Below are 24,861 nucleotides of genomic sequence, written 5' to 3' on the forward strand. Positions count from 1 at the left end.
TCATACGACTAAAGTTTCAGACTCTGTGATAACCAAGTGATAAAATGTTTAATCTGTTAATGCCAGTTTATTAATAAAACAATTGACCTCATCATAGTTATCTCAATTTGTTAAAATGGCTTATTCGGCTGAGATAAGAATGAGTCCATTAGAGGCAATACAATTTCTGTTGTTGTTCACAGCTTACAGTTCCAAGATTTATGTGCTTTGGACTTAATTGCACAGGACTGTGTTTCTGGTAGAACCAATTCATTGCACTGGAAACAGAGGTCTTAATCTTAATGGAATTAAAATAAAAAAGATTTGTAGTTCATTAAACCAACAGTACCATTATCTGCAGAATTGAAGAGGCCTTGTCCAATAGGTTGCTGTTCAATACAATAGAAAATGACATCCAATTACAAGTCATACCAAAAGCTCGTTCTTTGTACTGGAGCAATAACCGTAGTGTACCAGATCACTCACATTGCTCTCATCGTGATAAGGTGATCTCTGTCAATATGTGTCGGCATTTCGAAAGGACAAAGACACAGTGGTGTGTTCAGGGCAAATTAAATACAGATTCTTTGTAGCCACTGCAGGAATGTGCCTGATTTGACCAAGTAGCAGCCTCAAAAGCTATGATGCACACGTTTCATGTTGTTTGAAGATCCTATATAAACCATTTTTATTTTAGTTGCCCCAAACTTAATTAAAGTAGTCAGAGTTCAGAGGTTTGTCTGGGGAGCTCAAGAGTCAGGAAAAAAGCGAAGGGCACCTTACCTGGAAAGTTTCTGCTGTCTTCAGGGGTTTCTTTTTTCCTTTCTAACCCGAGGAAAGTAGTTTCATGTAATTAAGCTTAAGAAGCACAATTGAGCAATAAAACTTAGCTCTGGAAAACAAGAATGTCCTTGTCGAAACTCTACCTGGTTTCTTAAGAAAGCCTCTTAAGATGTTGGCATATTTTGGTTCTACGATTTTTGTTTCTAAGAGCCAGGATCTTGCTATGTTGCCCAGGCTAGTCTCAAACTCCTGGCTTCAAGCGATTCTCCTGCCCTAGCCTCCCAAATTGCTGGGAGTACAGGCCTGAGCCACCACGCCCAGCCCTGTGGCCTATGGTTCTAGTTTCAGTGATTGTGTTGCTAGTGAACATTTCGTACATTAATTTGAAAGAGGAACAAAGAGGTAAGAATGCTGTTTTTGGTGCTGCCCTTTGTTCATTTGTTTTCTAAGTTCATCCAGGTAACGTTATATAAACCTGATGACTGCACTAAGTGTAAAAAAGTATGAAATCCTGTGGTTCAGTCCCAGAGAGATGCCACATTCAAAGGAGCATATTCTCAGCAAGCAAAAATTTAAGAGAATTCCAGTTATTTACTCCAGTCTCCTAAAGGGCATTAAAAAGAGAATAATTTACAGGCCCAGACGTCTTTTCATAGCTTTTTTTCCCCCACCTTCCAAATTCTCTGAAACTTAACTCTTTCCAGAACCTAACTATGCTCTCTCTCTTTTAATACTGGCCTGAATTATTTGCTTAAATTCTTTCCTTCTTTCTGTTTTCCAGCTTGGCTTCTCAATAAATCCATTTTCTCATTCCTAGGTCTTTTTATTTATTCTTTGTGTACCCTTGTCCTGGTTCTTCATCCTAAAAGGCTATGAATGGATCAGGTTGAATGGAACTTCCCAAACAGCGAAGAAATGGGCGTTGGAATGACAGGGTTCTCTTTCGGCAATATGGGTGAGGGGAAAAGTTTATGGGCCCTTCATGTTGCTAAGTTTATCCTGTCCCCTTGTGTGCCCATTGCATTTCACAGTGAATGGTGCCGGGCTTGCCATGGCTACCTGTGACATCATTTTCCTTAACGGTGGGAAGCCAGCCAACTTCTTGGATCTTGGTGGCGGTGTAAAGGAAGCTCAAGTATATCAAGCATTCAAATTGCTCACAGCTGATCCTAAGGTAACCTCTCTCTTTGTACTGAGATTGCATAATGCTTTGATTTCTCGCCATCAAGAGCTGATCTGATGTTCCTGCTGCCGAGAGTGCCAATAAGTCAACACGTCCTTCGCAGCCCCAGACGCAAATTCTGCTTCATATTCCACTGGAGCACGTGATGATTTAACTCTCATCTTGGATGGAAAGCTTATAAACACCCCCCCAGGATCTTATTTTGGAAACTGTGTATACATAAAGTTCTGGGAGGTGGAAGGGACCATAAAGGATTTGACACGAGAAACAGTGAAACATTGGTTGGCATGGAATGGCATTTGAGTAGTTTACACTGAAGTGATTAGTCCCATGCTTGCATGACTTAGAGAGGAGTCAGCCTCAGATTCCTTCCTTAAAGATGCTGAAGGCATTATAATATTGGACAGTTATAGGATTATTGATTCATATATCACTGGGAAATAATGGCCCCACCTCCTTCTATATGCTTTTTAATTTTCATCTGGGACTGTCACCGTTTGTAACGTATACACTGAGTATGGAATAACTGCATGGTTTCATAGTTTCTCTTGTTGCTCCTGTGTGTCTTTTCAACTTACAGTGTAGCTGACGAGAACGTAGCTACCACACCATGCTAGGTGCATCGTAGGCACTCAGTGAATATTTAATCGGCTCGTTTAGTAACCAAGTTAAATGCAAACGTGCTTTGTTTCAACTGTAGGTACTCAGTTGTCTACGATGACATGGTTTTAGGTGAATGCTTATTACATGGCAAGACCAACATTTTTTGAATGTCTAATGTACATGGTTTTCATTTGATTCCCTTAACAGGCCTGTGAGGTAGGTATATGCTACTACCATTTGATATTAAACTTTATTTGAAAATCATTATCTAAATATTGTTAGAGTATCTAATAAATTTTGTTGGTTAATAAAATATCTGAACACACGGGAAATCTAAATTATCAACTAAGAACATCATGTATGAAAAAAAATACTGCTTTTTTTTTTTTTTTTTTTGAGACAGAGTCTCGCTTTGTTGCCCAGGCTAGAGTGAGTGCCGTGGCGTCAGCCTAGCTCACAGCAACCTCAAACTCCTGGGCTCAAGCAATCCTCCTGCCTCAGCCTCCCAAGTAGCTGGGACTACAGGCATGCGCCACCATGCCCGGCTAATTTTTTCCATATATATTAGTTGGCCAATTAATTTGTTTCTATTTATAGTAGAGACGGGGTCTCGCTCTTGCTCAGGGTGGTTTCGAACTCCTGACCTTGAACAATCCGCCCGCCTCGGCCTCCCAGAGTGCTAGGATTACAGGCGTGAGCCACCCCGCCCGGCCTGCTTTTTTTTTTTTAAGTAATATGGTCTGAACTTAATATGTAGGCTTTCCATAAAGTATACTGACAATAGCCTATTTTGTTTTTCACGCTTGCTATTTTACCTTAGTAGTTTGCTTATCTGTTTTATTTATGAGTTGGTGACTTTTCTGTTTTTGCTAACTCTTTCCTTCTGATTCATAAAATAAATGGTAAGATATTGTCGGCACTTATGTTTGGTTCTTCAGTACTGTTCAGGCAAAGCAAAGTTATTCAAAGGCACCCAGCAATGAAGAAAGTATTTGCAAAATGAAAAATTTTTCTGTTTATGGAAGCGCTTTGTTTTTATTGGTTATCATCAGCGGGTCTCTAATCATTTATTAATTCACTTATTACTTCTTCCTATTCCTGTCTAAGGGCTGAACCATTTTCCTCCCAGAGATTCCCAAACCAGTTGAAATCTATAAATACCACGGACATAACACACAGCTCTTTAAGCTGTTTGAGCCACAATGCACCCAGAGGACAGATGGCTGTAATAAAAGACTGGACTTTCACTGTCCCCTGAGATTATCCAGTGCTAAGAATAATAGAGAGCCATTGAGGGATTAATCTACCAGGACAGTCGTTGGGTTTTCTTTGAAACATCTCTCCTTAGTGATTGATCTTGAATTTTAATTTTGTAAAAGTACAGGGTAGGGAGGGGGGAGGAAAAATCACTGGCAGAACCATTTTTTTTTTTTTAAAAAAAAAAAAAAAAAGATTTCTCTTTAAAAATTTTTACTTTACCCTATGGAATATTTTCAAGTGCTTGGATTATTTCAACTTTTTTGAGATTAGCTGTCATCTTGTGTAGATAAAGGTATGTGGGAGTTATTTTATTTTTCTCAGGCTATATCAGGAAAATGAATGCACAGCTCATCTCACAGTACATTTTCCAACTCTTGAAATTTCAGAACTGGTTTAAAAGCATAGAAATGTAATGGGTATTTTCAATCCTGGCATCATTTCCCAAAATTCAGAGAACAGAGTCTAAAAAATAGTATAAATGAGTTGATTTTCACTTTGTAAGGAAACTGGCTGTAGTTTATGGCAGTAAATGCACTGGAGCTGAAACTTATATTTATTTTGCCTAACTATTAGTACAAAGTCTGAGTTTTCACTTGGAGCTAATGCAAGTATCTTTATAACTGTTTTGTTTCATGTTTGTTTGCAATATATATGAAATTAAGTCCCTGTACCAAACTGTCTATAAAACAAGAGTCTTTTCAAGATAACTCACTTACTAAACTGGATTCATAGGAAGTGTATCATTAAATATTTTATAATTCTCTTATTTTCCAGCTGAGCTTGAAATGAGAGAAAAGCAATAGAGCTTGTCCTGCTAGTGGTCTTCCTCATTTTGATTTAAAGAATTCTAGACAGTAGTATTCTTTGTATCATAGGGAATAAAAGTGATATAAAACAGAAGACAAAACTAGGGTTTTATAGTTGTCTGTTAAGAATTTAAACACATATTTAAAAGAAGAGCACTATATAGAATTTTATCTCTGGGTTTTTGTTTTCCTAAATTATGGTTTGGTTTCTGCTTTTAATTTTGAACTTAGAACTCCAAAGGTGTAGAAAATGAGTACAACAACATGTAGAGTATATAAAACATCTCGTGTAAGTGAATAACAAGCAAAGGGCAGTCGGCACGAGTCTGCACAATAACCCCAACTCTGTCAAAGTTAAGCCAGTCTGTTGCTCTCTGGAGGCCTACTTTTTAATTTCATTTATTTATTCATTCATTTGGAGACAGGGTCTCCCCGTGTCACCCAGACTGGAGTACAGTGGCATGATCATAGTTTGCTGCAGCCTTGAACTCCTAAGCTCAAGGCATCCTCCTGCTTCAGCCTCCCAGGTAGCTGGGATTACAGGCACGCGCCACCACGCCTGGCTGATTTCTTTTTTATTTTTTTGTGGAGATGGTGTCTGGCTGTGTTGCCTAGGCTAGTCTTAAACTCCTGTCCTCAAGCAATCCTCCCACCTGTGCCTTCCCAAAATGGTGGGATTATAGGCATGAGCCACTATCCCCAGCCCCTGGAGGCCTGATTTTGAAAAGCATTGGTAAATGATTGGCATTGGTGAAGGTGCCTCACTTGACTGGACTTTGCTTCCTGGTTTAGTCCAAGTTAGAGTCGTATTTTCAAAGCCCTTCAAATAGCCACAAAGGAATGTGCTACCTAAGTGCCACAGAATAGTTTTAAGAATGGATTCTTAGTGGGGCTCTGGTACCAGACTGCCTGGATTCCAGTCCTGTCTTTACCACCAACTAGATGTGGGATCTTGGGCATGTTATTTAATGTCTGTGTACCTCAGTTTCCTCATTTATAAGCGGTGATAATGAACTACTTATTTCAAAGTGGTACGTGAATTGAGACACACACACACATACACACACACTCTTCCTATTTAGAGGAACAATAGCTTCATATGACAGTATCATTTTCGAAAATTTAATAAACTTATTAAATTTTTATTTTATAACCTATATACAGAATAGTATACAAGTTTTTAAGTGTACAGCTCGATGAATTATTAACAAAGTGAACATGCCCATGTAACCTCCGGCCAGATCAAGAAATAGAACATGGCCAGCACCCTAGAAGCCTCCTGTTGTACCCCTCAATCCTTCTCCCACTCTGCTTTCTCCGCAGAGGAAAACTTAATACAAATGGAATCATGTATTGTGACTCATCACTCTTTTATGTTTGCCATCTTTCGCTTAACTTCACCTTTGGTACTCGTCAGTTTTTCAATTTCAGTCATTCAGGTGGGTGTGTGGCAGTATCTTCTTGTGGCCTTTCTCTCATGAACTTACGAGCACCTTTTCATATGTTCATTCGTCATTTGGATGTACTCCTTAAAATTCCATTTCCTCATCTGAAATGCAGACATGAAAATGATACTCCAAAGCATTGTTTTAAGTATAGCTAGGCAAACCTTTCTAAAGCATAATGAAAAGTTTAGTTTGTTTTATTTTTAGTGCCTCATTCCATTATGATTTCTAAAACTTAGAGTAAATGCACAGCAACAGAAATGGTAGGTATCTGAAGTAGGTTTATTGACAGTGTTACTTGAATGTGTTGTTTTGAAATTGATGGGAGATGTAAGTGATTCAGTAGCTTGCAATGATTGTCTGCTCAGACAACCAAGAAAATACAATTTAATAAAGGGAGGATGAAATCCAGGTTTGCAAGAATAACAAAATGTCATTTGGTATACATTTGAGCTCTTTTAGCTCTTTGGTGTGTGCTTCAGAATCCTTAGAATTTCAAGCCAGAGAGGTAAAACCACATGTCATATTTTCAGTACCAGGATTATGCAAGTGTTTTAAGTTTTAATAAATATGTTTTGGGATTATATGTGCTATCTCACATTTTTAATTCATTGCGCCTTTAGGGTATATTTAAATACAAAGCAGAATATCCTCTTTTTCTCTTATATACATGCTTACATCAGAGACATGGAGCTGTTAAAACATAAACACCATAAAATTTGTAAAAGTTTATCTGAACAATCAGTGATTCATTAATTGGGCAGCTCCAAACCGAAAGTGGGTCCTGGGCTCCTTGGAGGGAATATAGGGGAAGACTTTTATAGGATAGACATGGAAGTAAAGCAAAAAAATATTTGATTAATTATGGTTACACTGTTGCCATATTTCATTTATCTTGCTGGAAAGTTCTAGTTCCATAACTATAAGTTAGTTGGGTGCTTCTGATTGGTCAGCCTTAACTTTTACTTTTCATGAACACAGGCATTTACAAAAACTGGCTCGTTAAGATTTATTTATGTCTGCAAACCAAGCGAGGGTCAAGGTCACTTATGAGGCTTAACTGGCTTTGTTTGCTTAGATTCTTCAGGCCTGGTCCCATTTTAATGTATTTTAGCAAAGCAAAACCCATTTCATTACATACCACATGTATTTGCTGAAATACCTTATCTACAAGTGACTCTTTTCTTTCTGGAGTAATAGAACTCTTGTAGAAATTTATTTTCAAATACAATGCCCAACGCGTTACACAGCATGTACGTTATTTTTGAAATGACTACCCTGTATTTCTGTAAGAGACAGGCCTGCTTGAAAACAGATTTTTCTTTCACATAGAATTGAAAAGATTAAAGGTCTAGGCAGCCGTTCTTTCTGCTGGTAGCCTACCTGATAGTCTAGTCTAAGAAGAATAAAAATGATTCTGTGCTTCTGAATTTGCAGCCTGTCATTTAGTCTCCCCTTCCACTTAGAATAGCCCCTTATTTAAGGTAAACTCTCGGTCTCAGCTAGAGAATGGAAAACCGTCTGCCCTAGGCTCTTTTTCTCTTCCTTTCCCAGCAGTACTGTCATGAATTCGTAAATGTTGATTTTTGCATCTTCTTTCCTGATGTCCAGTTGATTAAAATTTCCAAGAATGTCTGGCCCTCCACATCTACCTCACACTGGTTCCACTTTACCTGCTAATACCTCTCAGTCATAGCAAGGTCCCGGGTGACTGCATTTGGTTCTGTGATTTACACACCATTGGTGTGTCTAATAGCTGCCACGTTTTCAAAACACGCCTAATGGAACACTCAAAATCTATTTTCATGCTCCTCGCTGACATGAGTCAGAAACAAATCAGAAACAAGGTTTTTACTCTTCACTCTGCTTCTCAAAATTCAGATTTTAATGTGTGTCCTTTTGTCCTATGGTAAGTGATTTAAAGAATTTAACAGGCTTTGGGATATGTTAGTAAGTTTTGTCATCATTCCCAGCATGATCAGTAATTGATTGTGAGTCCTTCTACGTAGAAGGCTTTTTAGACTGTTACAGAGAAGTGGACCATGAATCAAATTTTAATGTCATATATGTTGGAAATAATATCCAATTATTAGAAGAATCAGGATTTTTTTTTTTCTCAGTATTATTGCATTGGTAAAAGAACAATTAGAAAACAGTGCCTTTTCTAGCAAGACAGTCAGTCATGGCCAGGAATAATGTCAGGAATCCGTGAATGTTAGGACAATCTTATGATGGCAGAGCATCGGAAAGTTTTTTTTTTTTTATTTTCGAGATGTTATTAGAGATGTTATTTAGAGATGTTATTAGAATTCAGATGAAGCCTGGTAGAGGCATCACTAGATGGGAATATGGAATCTAGGAAAATTATTTAGAAGAGCAAAGGCTTAAAGGCCTTTGGATTGGTCGTGCACAGTGGCTCACGCCCGTAATCCCAGCACTCTGGGAGGCCGAGGCGGGTGGATTGGCTCAAGGTCAGGAGTTCAAAAGCAGCCTGAGCAAGAGTGAGACCCTGTCTCTACTAAAAAAAAAAAGAAAGACATTCATTGGCCTACTAAAAACATATAGAAAAAATTAGTTGGGCATGGTGGCGCATGCCTGTAGTCCCAGCTACTTGGGAGGCTGAGGCAGGAGGATTGTTTGAGGTTGCTGTGAGCTAGGCTGATGCCACGGCACTCTAGCCTGGGCAACAGAGTGAGACTGTCTCAAAAAAAAAAAAGGCCCTTGGACTGTGAAGGTCTTGATTCCTTTAATATGTGGTAGAGGTGAGCTATAGTCTGGTCAGATGAGTCCCCAGATTTAGGAGATAGAGGATCTGTGAATCCTCTTCCTGCCACCCCCACTCACCGCCAGAGAATTTGGGATCAGGAAAGATTACCTCGTTCCTAAATGAGGACTATGCCCATATGGGCTTGCCTAAGAAACCGGCTTGACTCAGTTGTTTGCTAAGCAGTCTTTTGTGTTGGTGTTTTGTGTTGGGGCATGTTACAAACGATGTCTTCTTTTTCATAATTATTCAATAAAATATAAAAGGTACAAAAATAAAAATTTTTATATATGTACACACACACACATATATATATCTTTTAAAAAAGAATATATAACATACATACTAGTTTGGATAAAAACTAGTACTTGTATCAAGTAATTGGCACTATTAACTTAAAATTATGCTGCTGTGAACCTCCTTGTACTCACACCTTTGCATACAGCTGAGATTACTCATACAAGATGAATTCCTAGAAGCGCGAGGGTCAAAGGTATGGAGATTTTAAGGGTTTTACATTTATTGCCGAATTATCTCAATCCGAGCCGAAGGGCTGCAGAGAACTGTCATGAGGAGAGAGTGTGCGTGTTTATTTTCCCATGTCCTGGCAGTGGTTACTGTTGTTCTTTACCAACACATGAGAGGTAGCATTTTTTTATTTTTTTATTTTATTTGGCCTTTTGTATTGCTTCTTTTATGACCTGCCTACTCATGTCTTTTGTTTAGTTTTGCATTGTTTTGTCACTCTTTCTGCCAGTGCTGTAGAATACAGGGGTGTAGTATGTGTGGGTGTGTGTATCTGAGATCAAGGGAATGGGCCCTTTTATGTGTGTTCTAACTCATTTTTTTTTCCACCCTGTCTCTTGTCTCTGAATTGGTTTATATAAATTTTGTTGTCTCATTATATAATAGAGTATGTACACTTGAAATACTTTTAAGTAGTGTATCTTGAGACCACTTCATGCATGTTATTATTTTTCACTGTTATTTAATTGCTCAAGAGACATTTATTAAGACTTTTAACACGGTAACTGCCACGTGAGTTATATTTCGTGAAGCAAACCCTGGGTAAAATCTTGCAGTTGGTTTGTGAAACTCTTACTTGTTGATGCTCTTCTTACAAATTAATGTTGACAATTTAATTCTAAAAATGTGGATTAAGTGAGTAGAAGTCAATAACAAATTTTTCATTGAACGTTCTAGAAAGGATCGTTTTGTTTTGAAGTTTTTATTCTATTTTCGTATAAAACACCATGGCCCCAAGGAAAAAAAAATTTTTTTTCTAGTGTGGCAGTCAATGTGTTAAAATTTGTTGTTTCGTGAAGCAAATTACTATGCTGTGGTTTCCAATCAAAATGTGAAACTCTCACCTCCTGTCTCACAAAGAGAACAGTTCTCCCAGTCTGGTTTAAAGCAAGATGAATATTATGATTTGATGCGGCCTGTTCCTCTAGTTATTAACAAGATTCTTAGATATTTCCAAGGAATGTTTTTAGAGGTATTGAAGAAATTTCACTGTGACCTAATATGCATTTTTTTCCCCCCTGGTGTTCTTAGTACAGCTGATTATCATTATTTGGTGATTTTATATTTGGAAATTCACCGGTGTGCTAAAATTTATTTGTAACTCCAAAAGGCATTTGTAATTCCATTCAAGGAAGTGCACAGAGAGGTGAAAAGTACAGCATTCCTAGCCCAGCTCAAACAAGGCAATGCTCTGCCTTCTTGTTTCTGCTTTCGGACTACAAACAAATGTCCTTTTTGCAGTCTGTGTAGCGCCACATTTTTTAGCATTTCTGTCCTTTCTATGTATGTGATTTCACTGTTGGCTCCCAGGCATAATACAAAGCATTATCTAATGTTCCTAAGCATAAGAAATCTGTGATGTGCCTTAGAGAGAAAATAAAGGTGTTAGACAAGATTGGTTCAGGCATGAGTTACGGGGCTGCTGGCCATGAGTTCATTGTTAATGAATCCACAATCCGTAATATATATGTTCAATAAGGTGTCTTTAAACAGAGACACACAGAAAATTTTGAATTTATCTGCTGACCAAGGGTTCGCAAGGATCTAACCCTATATTTCCCCCTAAGAACAATAGTTGAGTATTTGCTAATTTGTTGTTTGCAGTGACTCTATGGAGATCATGAGAAGTCCCTGTATGGTGTTTTGAATAATTATGAGCAGCTCTTCAGAGACTGTATGATAGAGACACTCCATTTTATTTTTTTAAGGAAGGACACCCAGAAACTCCTAGCCTGAATGTAAAGTAAAATATCTTTTCCTTATGTAGTTCGTAATTATTTGTTTCCCAAAAGGAAGGATTTGATCATGAGAAACTTTAAAATATGCTCATGATGGCTTAGTAGACATACTGCCTTTATGGGTTGAGTTTGGGAAAAATGTTAAGTAATTTTTCCCTTTTCACTTAAGAATGATTTCCTTACAGATATAGTGCTGGGATTACAGATGTGAGCCACCACACCTGCCCCGATTTCCTTGCAAATTTAGGTCTTTTTTCACTTTATGCTTTTTGAAAGTTTTTTATATTTAAAAAAAAAAAAAGGTCATTGTATCACCCTTTATAAATTTACACTTCCTACTAAAAGTATGAGATTTTTAAAAGTCCCGACTTTACTTCCATAATACAACCACTGTTATAAGCTTGTTAAATTTTCCTCCAGCGTTATCTGTTGTTACATGGTAAACATCTTTCTCTGTTGTTAGCTGGTTTCCATGACCGTCATTTTTACTAGCAGTATTAACTAATGGCCAGTTTTAAAGGCACCTTGTTCTTTAGAAAAAGCCTTAAGGTCCTCACCTCACTGACCTGAATCTATTAGAAAAAACATCGGGAAGATACTGAAATCAACAATCAGGAAGGGGCATTAGGCCACCTCCGGAATTTTTTTTTTTTTTTTTTTTTTAAGACAGAGTCTTGCTTTGTGGCTTTTTCGCCGGGGCTAGAGTGCCGTGGTGCAGCCTCCCAACACTGGAGTGCCAGCCAGGCAGCTATTTAAGATAGGAATTCAGCCATAGGGACAATGTCAGGGTGTGAACCATGAGGTCAAGTTTAATCCCACGGCAAGAGTGGCTTTATTGGGGTGAGGGTGTCCTCAGCATGTTGGGGGACAGCTCCTCAGAGACCCCTTTGTGAGATCAAGCCTGGTGCTTTAGGCACAGAATGACTAGACTGGATGGACAGCTATTCAGAAACATCAGCCAAACGAGAACGTATTAAAAATCTATTGATGCCAGGCACTGTTCTAGGCACCAAGGATAGAGCAGTGAGTGAAATGGAGTCTCACTGTCCTGGAGTTGCCACGGTAGCGCAGGGCAGATAGATAGTAAAGCCAGTGAGTAAAATAAGTAGCTAATGTAAGCCAAATATATAATATATATCTGATGGGGACACTTGGTGGATTGAAAAACAAAAATGAAAGGGGGCCTGAGAGTGGCAGGGGTTTGCTATTTCTGATAAGTTTGTCCAAGCAGATCTCTCTGATAGTTTGCCCTGGAGAAAGAAATGTCGTATATCTGTCGCATGGTTTGGAGTTGGGTTTGTGGGCAAGGCGGTGAGTGCTACCATTGGGGGGAATTATGCAGCAGCGGAGATGCCTTCATTTCCCTGGTCTTGACTTCACTGCTTCTTTACCACAATGGTCTGTTTGCTGCTGCTTGCTTTATTACAGACCTTTAAAAAAAAAATATTTTGTCGGCTTGTGCTGCAGCTTTGCTCTAATTCGGGTGGCAACTCTGTTGCAATTCGAGGTTCTTTCTGAACATCCCCGGACACTTGATCTGCACACCCAGGACCCTCTCCTGAGGGTGCCCCATCCCCGCCCCTGAGGCCTCCTGCAATGGAGCACCTGAGCATCCCTGTTCGCGAGCATTCCCAAGGGCCGGCTGGTACAGATCCGAGTTAATTATTTTTCTTCCAGCTTATCTTTGGCTTCTTTCATTAATTGTTATCTGCAAGAATGCTGGACGCATCCCTTTCCTGTCGGTTAGAACGCAGTGGAATATTGTTGAGCAAACATTCAGGCCTCTGCTCTAATGCTCAGAGGCCTTCAGGTCGTAAACAGAGAGCAGAAAATCCATTTGGAGCTTTAACCCTTGGTCTTCTAGGTCGCACACACTCGTTAATCCCAAGCAGCACATTTGTGTGAGACCGAGATGAAAGTGACTTCGAGAATCTGCAGTGCGCCATTATGATCCAGGAATGCTGGCATTGGGTAGCAGGTGTGAGGGGAAATGCGGAATTCATACTCTACCTAGATGATGATTTCTGGTATGTATCTGTTATAACCTGTGACCAGTGGTTGCATTTTATCAGTGGAGCTTCCTCATTAAGCTGAACCACCAAATAGTTAATCCGAATGCTGACAGTGCCGACCAAATCCCAAAGAAGATGTATTTGCTATTCAAATGAGAAGTGTGAAAGAAGCAAGTAAAAAGTCCCAGGCTTCTTTACACACGAGATGAGAACTTTCAATGAAAGAATAACTTCTGTGATCCAGTTTTTCTATACAGGGACAACCTTAAAAGCACTGCCAATTGAAAGTTGTGTCAGTTTATCACACAGTGCAAAATACCTTAGCTAGGTAAGATAACTGGACAGAAATTAAAGCCCCACCACCGTCCCAGATCGCTCCTCCTGTTGGTTACAGCTTGGTATTTCTGTTCCAGCCAGCAGTCAACAAATAGTTCTTGATCACCCACTGAACGTCATATTCAGAGCTAACAGAGAAAGTGGGAAACCACCCGATATTTGATGCTATTGGTTCCAGTGGTGCTGTCTTTATCAATTTCTTCTGATTATAATAATCTATTTAAAGCACAGGAAGGCATACACTTGACTGACAGATGTAGTCTTTTCTGTAGTCTTTTTATGGCTGAATAAAGACCCAGTATAAAGCACCTGTTACACTTGAGGTCCCATCCTAGTCTCTGGGTCCATAGACAGTTGTCGGTGGAGTGTAATCAAAATGTGGGCCACAGACTGTCCGTGTCGACAGCAACTTTGAAGCTGTTAGAAATGCACAATCCGTGTTTTCGTAGGATCCCCAGGTAATTTGTGTACACGTGAGAATTTGAGAAGCCCTGGTCTAGAGCCAGCTGTAGGTAAACTTCGGTCCCTGGTCAAATCGTGCCCAGTGCCTTATTTTTGCAAACAAGGTTTTTTCGAAACACATTTTTGCTCACTCATTTTCTTAATGAGTTGTGTGGTCAAGACAGAGATGTCCTAGCCCACTGTGGTCTAGAGTAGAACTGCTCAAAAGTGGACCAGTGCCGGTTTGTGCACCAGCTCCAGTGTGTGAGCAGCTTGTTTTAAGTTTTTGTGATAAGTACGATACTGAGAATAAGCATTTGGAATCTTCTATTGCAAATTGCCATTATCATGACATGCAAGTGGAAGATCCGGTTTTTGTTTGTTTGTTTTTAGCAATTCATACTATTGTATTTTATAAGAAATTCAGTCAGTGACTGTTAAGGGAATTTTTTTTTAAAGTTGGCTCTTTACCATGGATGATGTGAGAATTACTACTCTATGAGTATAGTATGTATCTTTAAAAAAAACAACAACAGTGTCATAAGTGGATTTGATTGTACAGATTGATGCCACAGTGAACTTTATTATGGGCTGTGATGATTATTGTCGTGTTATTCTTTGCTCATCCCACTTTTCCATTAATGTTACTCTTGTTTCTTTGGGACTACTTGCTATTCCCTGTGGTCTTGGTGATGCCATCAGATTTGATGGCTTCTTTTTCTCTCTCTCTCTGTGTTCTCACTTGAATCCTCTCTTCCTGCCTCTGTTGCTTACAAACTGAGCTTATGCCAGGCCAGCTGCACCCTGATTTAGGAGGTTGTTTTCAGGGATGTTCACAGGCCCCCTTCCGCCAGACTGATACCTCCCAGGGCTTTTCTCCTGAAGCTTATGAAAGAGGCCACCTGCCTTTGAGATCATGAACTAAATCAGCAGGCCGTAATCCCTACCAAATGTGAAAGCCCGTGTAGGATCCAGAAGCAAAACTGTATGATGGAGACTCCCTCAGTCACAGGGCTTAGTCCCTATATATAGCCCAGGTGTCTGTGACTTGGGGGTTCTCAAAAGTGTGGTTGGACCAGCAGCACCAGAGTCACCAGGTAACTTGTTGGAAATGCATTCTCAGCCCCTGCCCGGACATACGGAATCAAAAACTCTGGGGGTAAGGCCCACGATCGGTACCTTAACAAGCCTTCCAGATGATCCCCATGTTTCTTAAGTTTGAGAATGAGCATTGTAGCTCTTGTAGCTCCTCTTCTGTGGTTACTTTAGGGTCCTTCCCAGGTGTAAGCCAACTCATTCCCTTTTTCCTCCCTAAGTTAGGGTTCGTTTTCCGTTACTAATAACCCAGTGAGTCCTGCTCAGTATCCCATGAGCACTAATCTTAGCCAACTGAGAATTTGCCTCTGCTTAGTAGTCTTGTGCCATACAGCAGCCCCAAGCTCAACTCTGTTAGCGGTTGTTTTTTATTTCTTTCACCTTATGCTTTATACTCCCTTGTGTTTTAAGATTTTTTATTCTCTTCTGTTTCTATGTCAAAATCTCTCCTTGAAACCCAGAGGACTTAATCAGTTCCAAAGTGACTTTTCTACCCCGATGAGGATTAAGGATGATCTTCTAGTTAATAGGTAAAGTTCATCAAATTTGCTTTGTTAAATGTATTTTTCTGAAGATCAACTCCCTCGCGGAGAACTTTTATTTCCCTTCTCTCTGAAAGTCAACTACAAGAATAAGTTGTGCAGTTTTCAAGTGACTTTCTATAAACTTTATGAAATTACCTCATCTTGAGCCCAGTTGTTGAAGTAGATCTAATTCATTTTTTTCCCCATTAAGTTACCGCCAACCGCTGCTTTTCACAAGAGACTTCTTTCCTATTATTGCTCTTTGTGCATTTAATCACCCTGAGTACCTTTCTTCCCCTCTCTTGATTTGTAAGTGTTTTGCTGTGATTCAGTCTCCTGTCTACTCTTGTTACAAAGTGCAGCCTTCATTTGTTATCTGGGTTCCTTGTGCTGTGTGGGCAAAAGGGCAGTGGTCAGATCTTACAGTATTTGACAAATGTCATGATAACAGAGTCTTTCAAGATGGAGATGTTGAATCAACTTTCATGTCTGGTCAAGAAAATCGATTCATAATGATTTGTGACATAAATAAAGTCTTTGCTGAGGTTTTCTTTGATATGTATGAAGCATGAAAAAAAATCACTGTTTTTTTTTTTTAATATACAGTTTAATTTTTTTTACCTTGATAAATATACAAGCTCCTTCTACACATCACTAGAATCAGGATGTGGCTTTCTGTAGCTGTTAGACAAATCGTCCTTATGTCAACTGCCGTTTGGGAGTTGAGATTTGCATGCTTTTATTTCCTGTGTTCAATATCAAGAGACAGGGCCTCATCGCTGTATGTTCCGCCTCTGGGGCTGTACCATGGGTTTGGGTCTCCACGTCTCTCTTAGAGAGTGGGCCGGAGCAGAATCAGGACGTGAGCTGGTTTTGATTCCTGCTTGTGGATCCTGTAGGTCTCTAGCTTCTGTAACCACCGCATGAAAGCATCACACCCGTGTGAGAGTGAAGCTCCACAGACACTCCATAAGGCAAATCCTACTTATAACCTAAATTATCTCTGAAAATTCTTTACTCGCATGTTTTAGTGCCCTTAAGCACAAAGTCCCAGTCGTGTGGCCAGATGCCAACCTCAGGGGGGGTGTCTAGAGCCCAATCCCTCCCTTCCCTTGGGGGCTCCTGTCCTTTGAGCGAAATACCACTGGGTCTCCCGCTGGCGTTTACTCATTGGTTTTGGTTCTGTCTCTGGGCCTGCGTAGTCGTATAAATTACACGTGTGTACGGTGCAACTTTCATGTGCGAGATGAGACCGAGTAACATGTTAGGGGCGGTATGGAGAGACAGGTGAGAACCAGGGGCCAAGAAATTGTCGCAGGGCGTTCTCATCATTTGTCGTGCTATTAGTTTTGGTTTTTGCTTGTTTGATTTTTTTTTTTTTTTCCTTTTTAGTATGCTGCTCTCCAATTAGGTCATTCTCTGGTGGTTGAGGGCTTGTACTTCCATGACAGGCAAGAGTTCAGTTGAGTTCCTGCTCAGCCAGCCCCTGGCTGTGTGAACTTGGGCAAGTCAGTTAGCCTCTCTGTACCTCCTTTATTGCAGTTGTGATGTGGGATTAATAACGTGAGGCGTTAGGGCAAGTATGAAGCGCCCAGCACCGTGGCTGGTACTTTGTAGTCATTCTACAGAAGCCGTGGCAATGGTGGCCATCTTAAAGGAAGGTTGTTGGGGTCATTTATGTAAAGGGGGAAGTTGGGTGGACTCTTTCCCCAGCCAAGCACTGTATAATCCAGTTACTAAAAAAAGGGACTCTAGGCCGGGCGCGGTGGCTCACGCCTGTAATCCTAGCACTCTGGGAGGCCGAGATGGGCGGATCGCTCCAAGGTCAGGAGTTCGAAACCAGCCTGAGCAAGAGCAAGACCATGTCTCTACTATAAATAGAAAGAAATTAATTGGCCAACTAATATATATATAGAAAAAAATTAGCCGGGCATGGTGGCGCATGCCTGTAGTCCCAGCTACTCTGGAGGCTGAGGCAGGAGGAGGGCTTTTCTAGATCATACGCCAATGATGTCATCTCCCAGGTGGTATTTCGGGTTTATGACTGTATAGATCCTCGAAAGGGGAAAAAAGTCAATTATAGGGCAGGGGTAGTGGGGTGGTTGGGCACATGAAGGAATGGCATGTGCAAAGCCAGAATGTCACAGTTGGTCCCTGAACCCGAGTGCTTCATGCTCAGCAAATCATTTGATTTTAAGGGTTTAGGGGCAGACTCCACGACCTGTCTTTTCATGGAAAACATATCATAGGACAAGGTGCAGTGGGCTGGCAAGTTGCCGAGGGAGGGGAAGATGGAGCCTGGTTATGTCGGGCTTGGGGGGACCACTGTCGATAGCTAGAAAGAAACGAAGTCACAACACATACCCCTGTGTCTTCCTCTTTTTTAGATTGGGAATAGGGCTTTCCTGAGGGAGAAATCTCTGGAGTGGACAAGACTTGTAGGAATTGTGAGTGACCTGGACATGTGTATGGACATTAAAAAAAAAAAAAGACACATTAAAAAAAAAAAAACCAACGAAATTCAGTAAAGATATATTAAAGGAAGGCTACATTCAGCCGGTGAAGTCTGTGTTTAAATCTAATTTTAAGTGAAGCTTCTTATAAAACTATTTTAGAACTTTCCATGTAACAGTGTTTTAGAACCGCATGAGACCTTCTAAATGTGAAGGAAAGCAATATCATAATGCAAGTTAAATCCGAGCAAATATAGGAAGGCTTGGCATGTTCTTCTGAAAGCGGGCCAAGTCCTTTATAATCACCAACCACATCAAGTCTCGCCTCATCGCTGTCAGCTAACTTGGTATAGCCACGGAAATCTATAGGACGAGGCCAGCGTGAAAATAGCAAAGGAGGACATCATTTGGAGGATGTTATTTTGAGGCATTTTAACAGAGTAATAATTCGTCTCTTCAATATACAGAAATGTAAGTTCTGCAAAATGTTGGTCTGTTAATGGTTTCCCTGAGTCTGTCATGGTGTATGGTGGGCAAGGTACTCTTAAAACTCAAGAAGATAATGCTGACTTTCCTCGACCCATTTCCATCACTGAGGGGCACTGGGTCTCCTTCAGAGGGGAGCAAAGCGGGCCTGATAAGAGAAGAGCCAAGAGGTGATTGTGAATGAGAAACTCTTTGTGTAGCTTTTACTTTAAGCAAGTGGCTTTAATTAAACACAGTTCACACCTTTACCGCTGCACTTGGCAAGCCTTGAGGAGTTTCAGGGCTGGTGGTGCAGGTACTCAGAAATTATCTATAGAGAACGGCCTTCTGTCTTTCCCAGACAAAAATCTCATCTTCAGATGAAGTTGGGTCAAAATGCAAATAAAGCTCATCCTGAAATAAAGTGCTGCAGTGTGTGCTCTTAATATGCATTGTATCTTTCAGTCAGGAGAATCGTAATGATTCCAGGGAGCTTGGTGCAGAGGCATTTTTTTTTTTTAATGGTCTCTAAAACATATCTTTTCATACTCATTCTTTCTGGAATTCTAAATTCTACTCTTCATCACTAACTCCTTTTTAAAAAAAAAAAAAATCACACATTTTAGAATTAAGTATCTATGGGATTTGTTTCATTTTTTAAAATAATTCAGTTCCATAATTTAATACATGGTCATCATAAGGGACTTAAAATACAGAAAAACACAGGTAAAATAAAATCACCCATACTTTCTTAGCTCAGCGATAATAATTATTAAAATTTGGCCTGTCTGCTTCCAGTGTTTTCTATTTCCGTATAAATATGTATTTTTAAAAGTAAAATTTAGATCATACTGTTTTTTTCCACTTAACAGTATACTGAAGTCATTTTATTGCATTAACTGTTCTTCTGCAACAAGATTTTTAGTGGCAGTTTCATGTTCCATTATATCGTTTTACCATTATATTTTTTAGCCATTTCTCTATGGTTAAGACATTTCGCTGACTTCCTTTCTTTGTGCTGTCATCATATCATGATCATCTTTGATACTTTTTGTGAGAATATTATGAGGCAAATCTAGTCCCTGTCTTGCATGAATGTAAGCCCCTGGTTTCTCCGATTCAACATATAAAACATGGAGGGTTAAAATTATGTTTATGAGTTACACATAAGTTCAATCCCCTTGAAGTTTTGTTAAGCACATAGGCAGAATGGGGTGTAAAAATTCCCTTTTTTAATCCTATACCTACGAGTTAGAAAAATTTTATTTTTTGCTATTCCTCCCCAAAATAGTCCTCTGGTGACCATTTAGTTAATCGAAGTTCTATCATGCCCTGAACAATCATTTAGCATTTTGCTAAATGATCCCAAATGTTAAATAAAAACCCATTTACAAATAGATACTGAGATATCAACAGATGTCTTCAATATATATATAATTACACTAAATAAATCTAAGTGTAATGGTGACAGTTGGATTAAAAGAAATTGTTATCATCAAGGATATTTCACTGAAGGCAGCCCAGTAAACAGAATTGGTGATGAAGTATAAAATGTACATAACAAATCCAGTGTATTTTGTAATAAATCAATGATTATCAGATTTTGAATCTGGAGCTAAAACATGACACTTTGTCATTGCTACAAACATTGCATCTAGCAAGAAAAGAAACATGACCTTGTTTTTAAACAACTATTTTTAATGGATAAGTCAATAGTAAATTATGGGCATGTGAATTTTTTAGACTTTACCTTTTCCATATCTTAAAGAGGTGAATATTACTTTAACATTGTCCAAGAAAGAAGCCATTTGCTGCCTCTTGCAGGATTCATTGTCTATTTTTTCATGGGCGGATAAAGTAGATAATTGAGATGAAACTAGATTTGTTTTTTGTTTGTTTTTTTAGTGATTTTATCGATTTATAATGTAACATCAAATTACTTTTACTAATTTTGTGAAAATAATTGTGTTAAAACAAGGCCATCAGGCAGTTTGAACATATGGAAGGTTATTGAGTATTTTTTCATTGGTAACAACTAGGATGATTTTGTAAGTATCTGTGTGTGTGTGTGTGTGTGTGTGTATGTGTGTGTTCGTTCTTCTTTAATCATGTAGTGGCATCTGGGAGAAAAGTTCTTTGTGTCTTCTTGTTTCCTCACCTCCTACTCAATTGCTTTGAGGAGGAGAACCATGCATGTGGTTTGTTCCATTAAAGCCCATTTAGTTGGTCTTGGTGAGTGCAGTCGCCATGTTCTGTTAAAAGATCCAGAGCCCAAATATGTTGTTGGTCTCTTTCTGTGTTATCCTCAGGTGCTGGCCAAATCTGTTTGCTTTCTTCTTCCTCTTCCTCCTCCTCCTCATCGTTTCTCACTCACACCTTTCTTGTGTCCTGCCCTAGAGAAGGCAGGGCCAGCCTAGGCCAGACCCACTGCGGCCATTTATGAAGCGAATGCTGTGTGTTCTCTGTCTTTCTTTCTGACTACTTTTCCTGTCACTGTAGAAGAGTGAAGTTTTCTAGTTTCAATGGAGGGGCGAGTTAAGAAACTTTGATTAGAGGGGTGGAGTTGAGGCATAGGAGTTGAAAGTGCAATTATGATGTCCTCATGTCTTTAACTTGGATAAAGAAGCCCCTCAACACACCCCAGCTAATGATGGAGGTCACACTGCCCCGCCTTATTTTGCCGGCATATTGATCACCCTCAGCAACCTTGTGCAGTGGCCTCATGGTTATGAATGAAGGCTTCAGACATCCCTGGGCACTCTGGCCAAATGCCATTTGAAGTATCTCTTAATAATACACCGGTATTGTGATTTAAATAATTAACTGCTCAGGTAAGTTCTTGTGTGTCACAGAAAATACACAAAAGCAGACAAAACCGAAATGAAGACCACTCTGGTCCCAACCCTGTTAGCAACGTGTTCTGTCTCCTCCCAGTGTTTCTCTTCGTCGTGTTCCTGTGGGTTCTTGCCCCAGGCAGCAGAGTGTCCAGTGTCCCTTTTTGCATGGCCTGTCGCCCTCCCAGCCATCAGACCTCTTCACGACAGAGGAATGCAGAGTTCCAGGTCTGGGGCAGTCGTGCTTGGAGAGCAGCAGCCGGCCCCCTTCTGTGTCTGCCGTGTAGGGCAAGGACGGGTGAGGACGGCGGTGGGCATCTGTCCCCCTAGGTGGTGTGAAAACACTTGGGCATTTGTCTTAGTTCGTGTTCCGCTGTGGTATATACCAGAATCCTGCAGACTGCATAACTTATAAGGGGATTTATTTGGCTCACAGTTCTGGGGGCTGGGAAGTCCAAGGCCATGGAGCTGGCATCTGCTCGGCCATCGAGTGAGGGCCTGCTTGTTGCATCATTCTGTGGCAGAAGGTGGAAAGGTAAGTGAATGCAGGAGACAAGAGAGGAAATGGGGACTCAACTTATCCTTTATATGGAGCCCACTACAGCAATAGCTGGCTGACTCCATTAATCCATTCATGAGGTCAGAACCCTCATGACCTAAGGAGTTCTTTTTTTTTTTTTTTGAGACAGAATCTCACTCTGTCGCCCAGGCTAGAGTGAGTACCGTGGCATCAGCCTCGCTCACAGCAACCTCAAACTCCTGGGCTCAAGCGATCCTCCTGCCTCAGCCTCCCTCCCGAGTAGCTGGGACTACAGGCATGCACCACCAATGCCTGGCTAATTTCTTCAATATATTTTTAGTTGTCCAGCTAATTTCTTTCTATTTTTAGTAGAGACAGGGGTCTCGCTCTTGTTCAGGCTGATCTCGAACTCCTGAGCTAGAGGGATCCTCCCACCTCGGCCTCCCAGAGTGCTAGGATTACTTACAGGCGTGAGCCACCACACCCAGCTTTAAGCAGCTCTTGAAGGCCACAGCTTTTAATACTGCCACAATGGCAATCAAATTTCAACATGAGCTTTGGAGGGGACATTCAAGCCGCAGCCGCATTTGTAGAGAAAAGCGTGCAAATAAAATAAGAAAATGCAGTTACAGACTCCGCAAGAACAGACAGCTAAAGCAGAGGCTCTAATATATTTTTCTCATCTCAAAAATTGAGGAATAGGAAGCCTAAGAAGTTCACTGTGTGCACATCTTGGGTTAACTTGGGCCTGAGAAAGCCACAAGAAAATTGAAAAGTTCATTTAAATTTCTTATTCCAGCCATGTCATTCTTTCTCTTTTATTTCCTCTAGCTTATTAAATTTAGTCACATCCACTTCCTAAAGTAGGTCAGGTTTATGTATAGACAGTACACTTAAACTCTTTGTGTGAGTCGTGAAGTTTGAATTCAGAAAGTTAATTCTCTGGACACTGAACCCTCTCCCCCCCCCCCTTTTTTTTTTAAAGCTAAGAACCTTCTAGTCATGCGAGGCCAGGGGTGCAGGCTAGGCTTCTCTTTGGGGCACCCTGCACTTGGTCTCCAAGAACGGGTCCGGTCAGGTTCCCCACTGACTTAACCCTGAAACTCTTTCTTGTGACAGTCACTAGTGGCCACAAATCTTCCGTCCTTCACCTTGCTTAGCTCCCCTTGCTTCTTGGGATGCGATTGCAAATGCTCACCGTGGCTGGGGACTTTGATCAGCTCTGGAGGCGACATCAGGCAGCAAGGGGGAGAGAGAGACCTGCCCGGTCCGAGCACCCCAACACTGGCCAGGTTCTCTAGGCACATGCAACTGGTAACCAAAGAGGCCGCAGCAGTCCCAGCCTCACGTGGAGTCCAGGTGGGGGTCCGGCTCCTGCTCCTTGGGATCAGTCCTCCCCCAGCCCGGAGCCCCCCAAATATTACAGCTATGTGTTGAGCGAATAAATGTTTTATAATCTTCAAATACTCTCTTTACAGGATACTCTACCTTATACTTGTTAAAGGTGGAATTGCAGTTTAAGTTTCCAAAGACATTATCCTTTTACTAAAACCCTATTTGGAGGGAAAAAAAAAATTCTATCATCCCAGGCCTACATTTCATCTTTTTCGTGTTATAGGAAGGCAGTAAAGAGGCTTTTTTTCTCACTTCACCTGTCAAAGTTTTTCTCTCTAGAGATTGAGCAGGTGTGCTGTGCGCTTTGACCAAAGCCTTTGAGCTTTGTAAGATAATTGTGAGAAACTGAAAAACTTCCTATTCCTCAGTTTTTGAGATGAGAAAAAAATATATTAGAGCTATTGTTCTGATGGATAATGGATTCTGGCTAGTACAGTGAAAACTTAGATTTCAGAGGGCAGTTATTATAATTAAGCGTGCTTACACTACCAACCTCAAGAAGGAAGAGAAAACACAAAGTCGTGGAGAACATTTAGAAATTCTGCAGGTGGCTTTGTGAGGCCAGAGGTCGTTAATTAGTGAGGAAGGTCCTGGTTTCTGTATTCATATCATTGGGGAGGTTCTGTGTCTCAATTCTTCCAAAATAATTAAGTGTTCCTACTTGTCAAGAGTCCTGGCTTGTGTCTAAATGTTCTAATGGACTAGATTTAAAACACTTTCCCCCCCCACCAGGGGAAAATAGTTAAGGATTATTTATGTTAGAAACGAAACTTCCTGCTGCCTCCCTTTTGAGCAGGGAAACATGGCATGTCTGTTTAGCCGGGCTGTTCAGCTGGGTAGCATTTCGTGCCTCCCTGTCCATTGTCTCCCTCATGGTGGTCAGCCCATTCTTTCCTTATCAGACTTGCCTGCGCCGTGGCTGAGCAGTTGCTGTCCACCAGCGTGGCAGCATTTGTTCCCGGAGATGACAGGACTTGATCTAAAGAGGAACAAGACCCAGGTTTTTTTTTGCCACTTAAAAATCGATACTGACAAATTTCAGTGCCATTCCATCTTGCCAGATGCCGTCTTGATAGCACGACTGCTTCTCCACGTTAGCGATGGCAGAACATCAGACTAAGCTTCGCTCGCGCGCGAGAGAGGTATAAATCGCCAAGTTTATTTTTACCGCCTTGAAAGCTACAAAGCCAGTTAGAAACATGGAGGCGGTCAGCTATGATCTAATCAATGTTCCAGATACTCCTTCAGTTCACCTGGCATGTTAATGTCTGTTCTATTAAATACGTTTTTTTTTTTTTAAGTGGACGTCAAAATCTATGGCCAGCACAGATTCATTTTTTAAAGCAGGGTATCTGAGCAGAGGTACAACCTAAGGACTACATGTATCATTGAAAGAGTCCCATTTAATTCCCATTAAATGGGAATTCGTGGAGCCGGGGCCTGCTTCTTACTCTGCCTATAATTAACCATGCAATATCAGGCCATCGTTTCCCAAACTTGAGCATGCCTTAGAACTACCTGGAGGGCTCGGTAAAATACAGACTGCTGAGTACCACTCTAGATAATCTTCTTTAGTGCTAAGAAGACAGCAAAACAGGATGATAGTATGTTAATCGGGGTCGCAAATGCCACCAGGGCAGGATTAAATGTGCAAGGATTTTACTGGGAGAAATGCGCTGGAGAAAATGGGAATGCGGCC

The 24,861-nt window shown here is 40.5% G+C and overlaps 1 protein-coding gene across 1 annotated transcript in view; it reads left to right on the top strand.

Annotated features, from left to right (window-relative positions):
• The window catches only part of SUCLG2 (succinate-CoA ligase GDP-forming subunit beta), a 246,723-nt gene that overhangs the window by 150,709 nt on the left and 71,153 nt on the right, over positions 1-24,861 (top strand). The window contains exon 9 of the mRNA XM_075998800.1: positions 1,794-1,936. Within this exon, the coding sequence (XP_075854915.1) occupies positions 1,794-1,936 (143 nt within the window). The remainder of the gene's footprint in view (positions 1-1,793; positions 1,937-24,861) is intronic.

Source organism: Microcebus murinus, chromosome 30, assembly GCF_040939455.1.
Source record: "Microcebus murinus isolate Inina chromosome 30, M.murinus_Inina_mat1.0, whole genome shotgun sequence".
In the NCBI taxonomy this organism is placed as follows: domain Eukaryota; kingdom Metazoa; phylum Chordata; class Mammalia; order Primates; family Cheirogaleidae; genus Microcebus; species Microcebus murinus.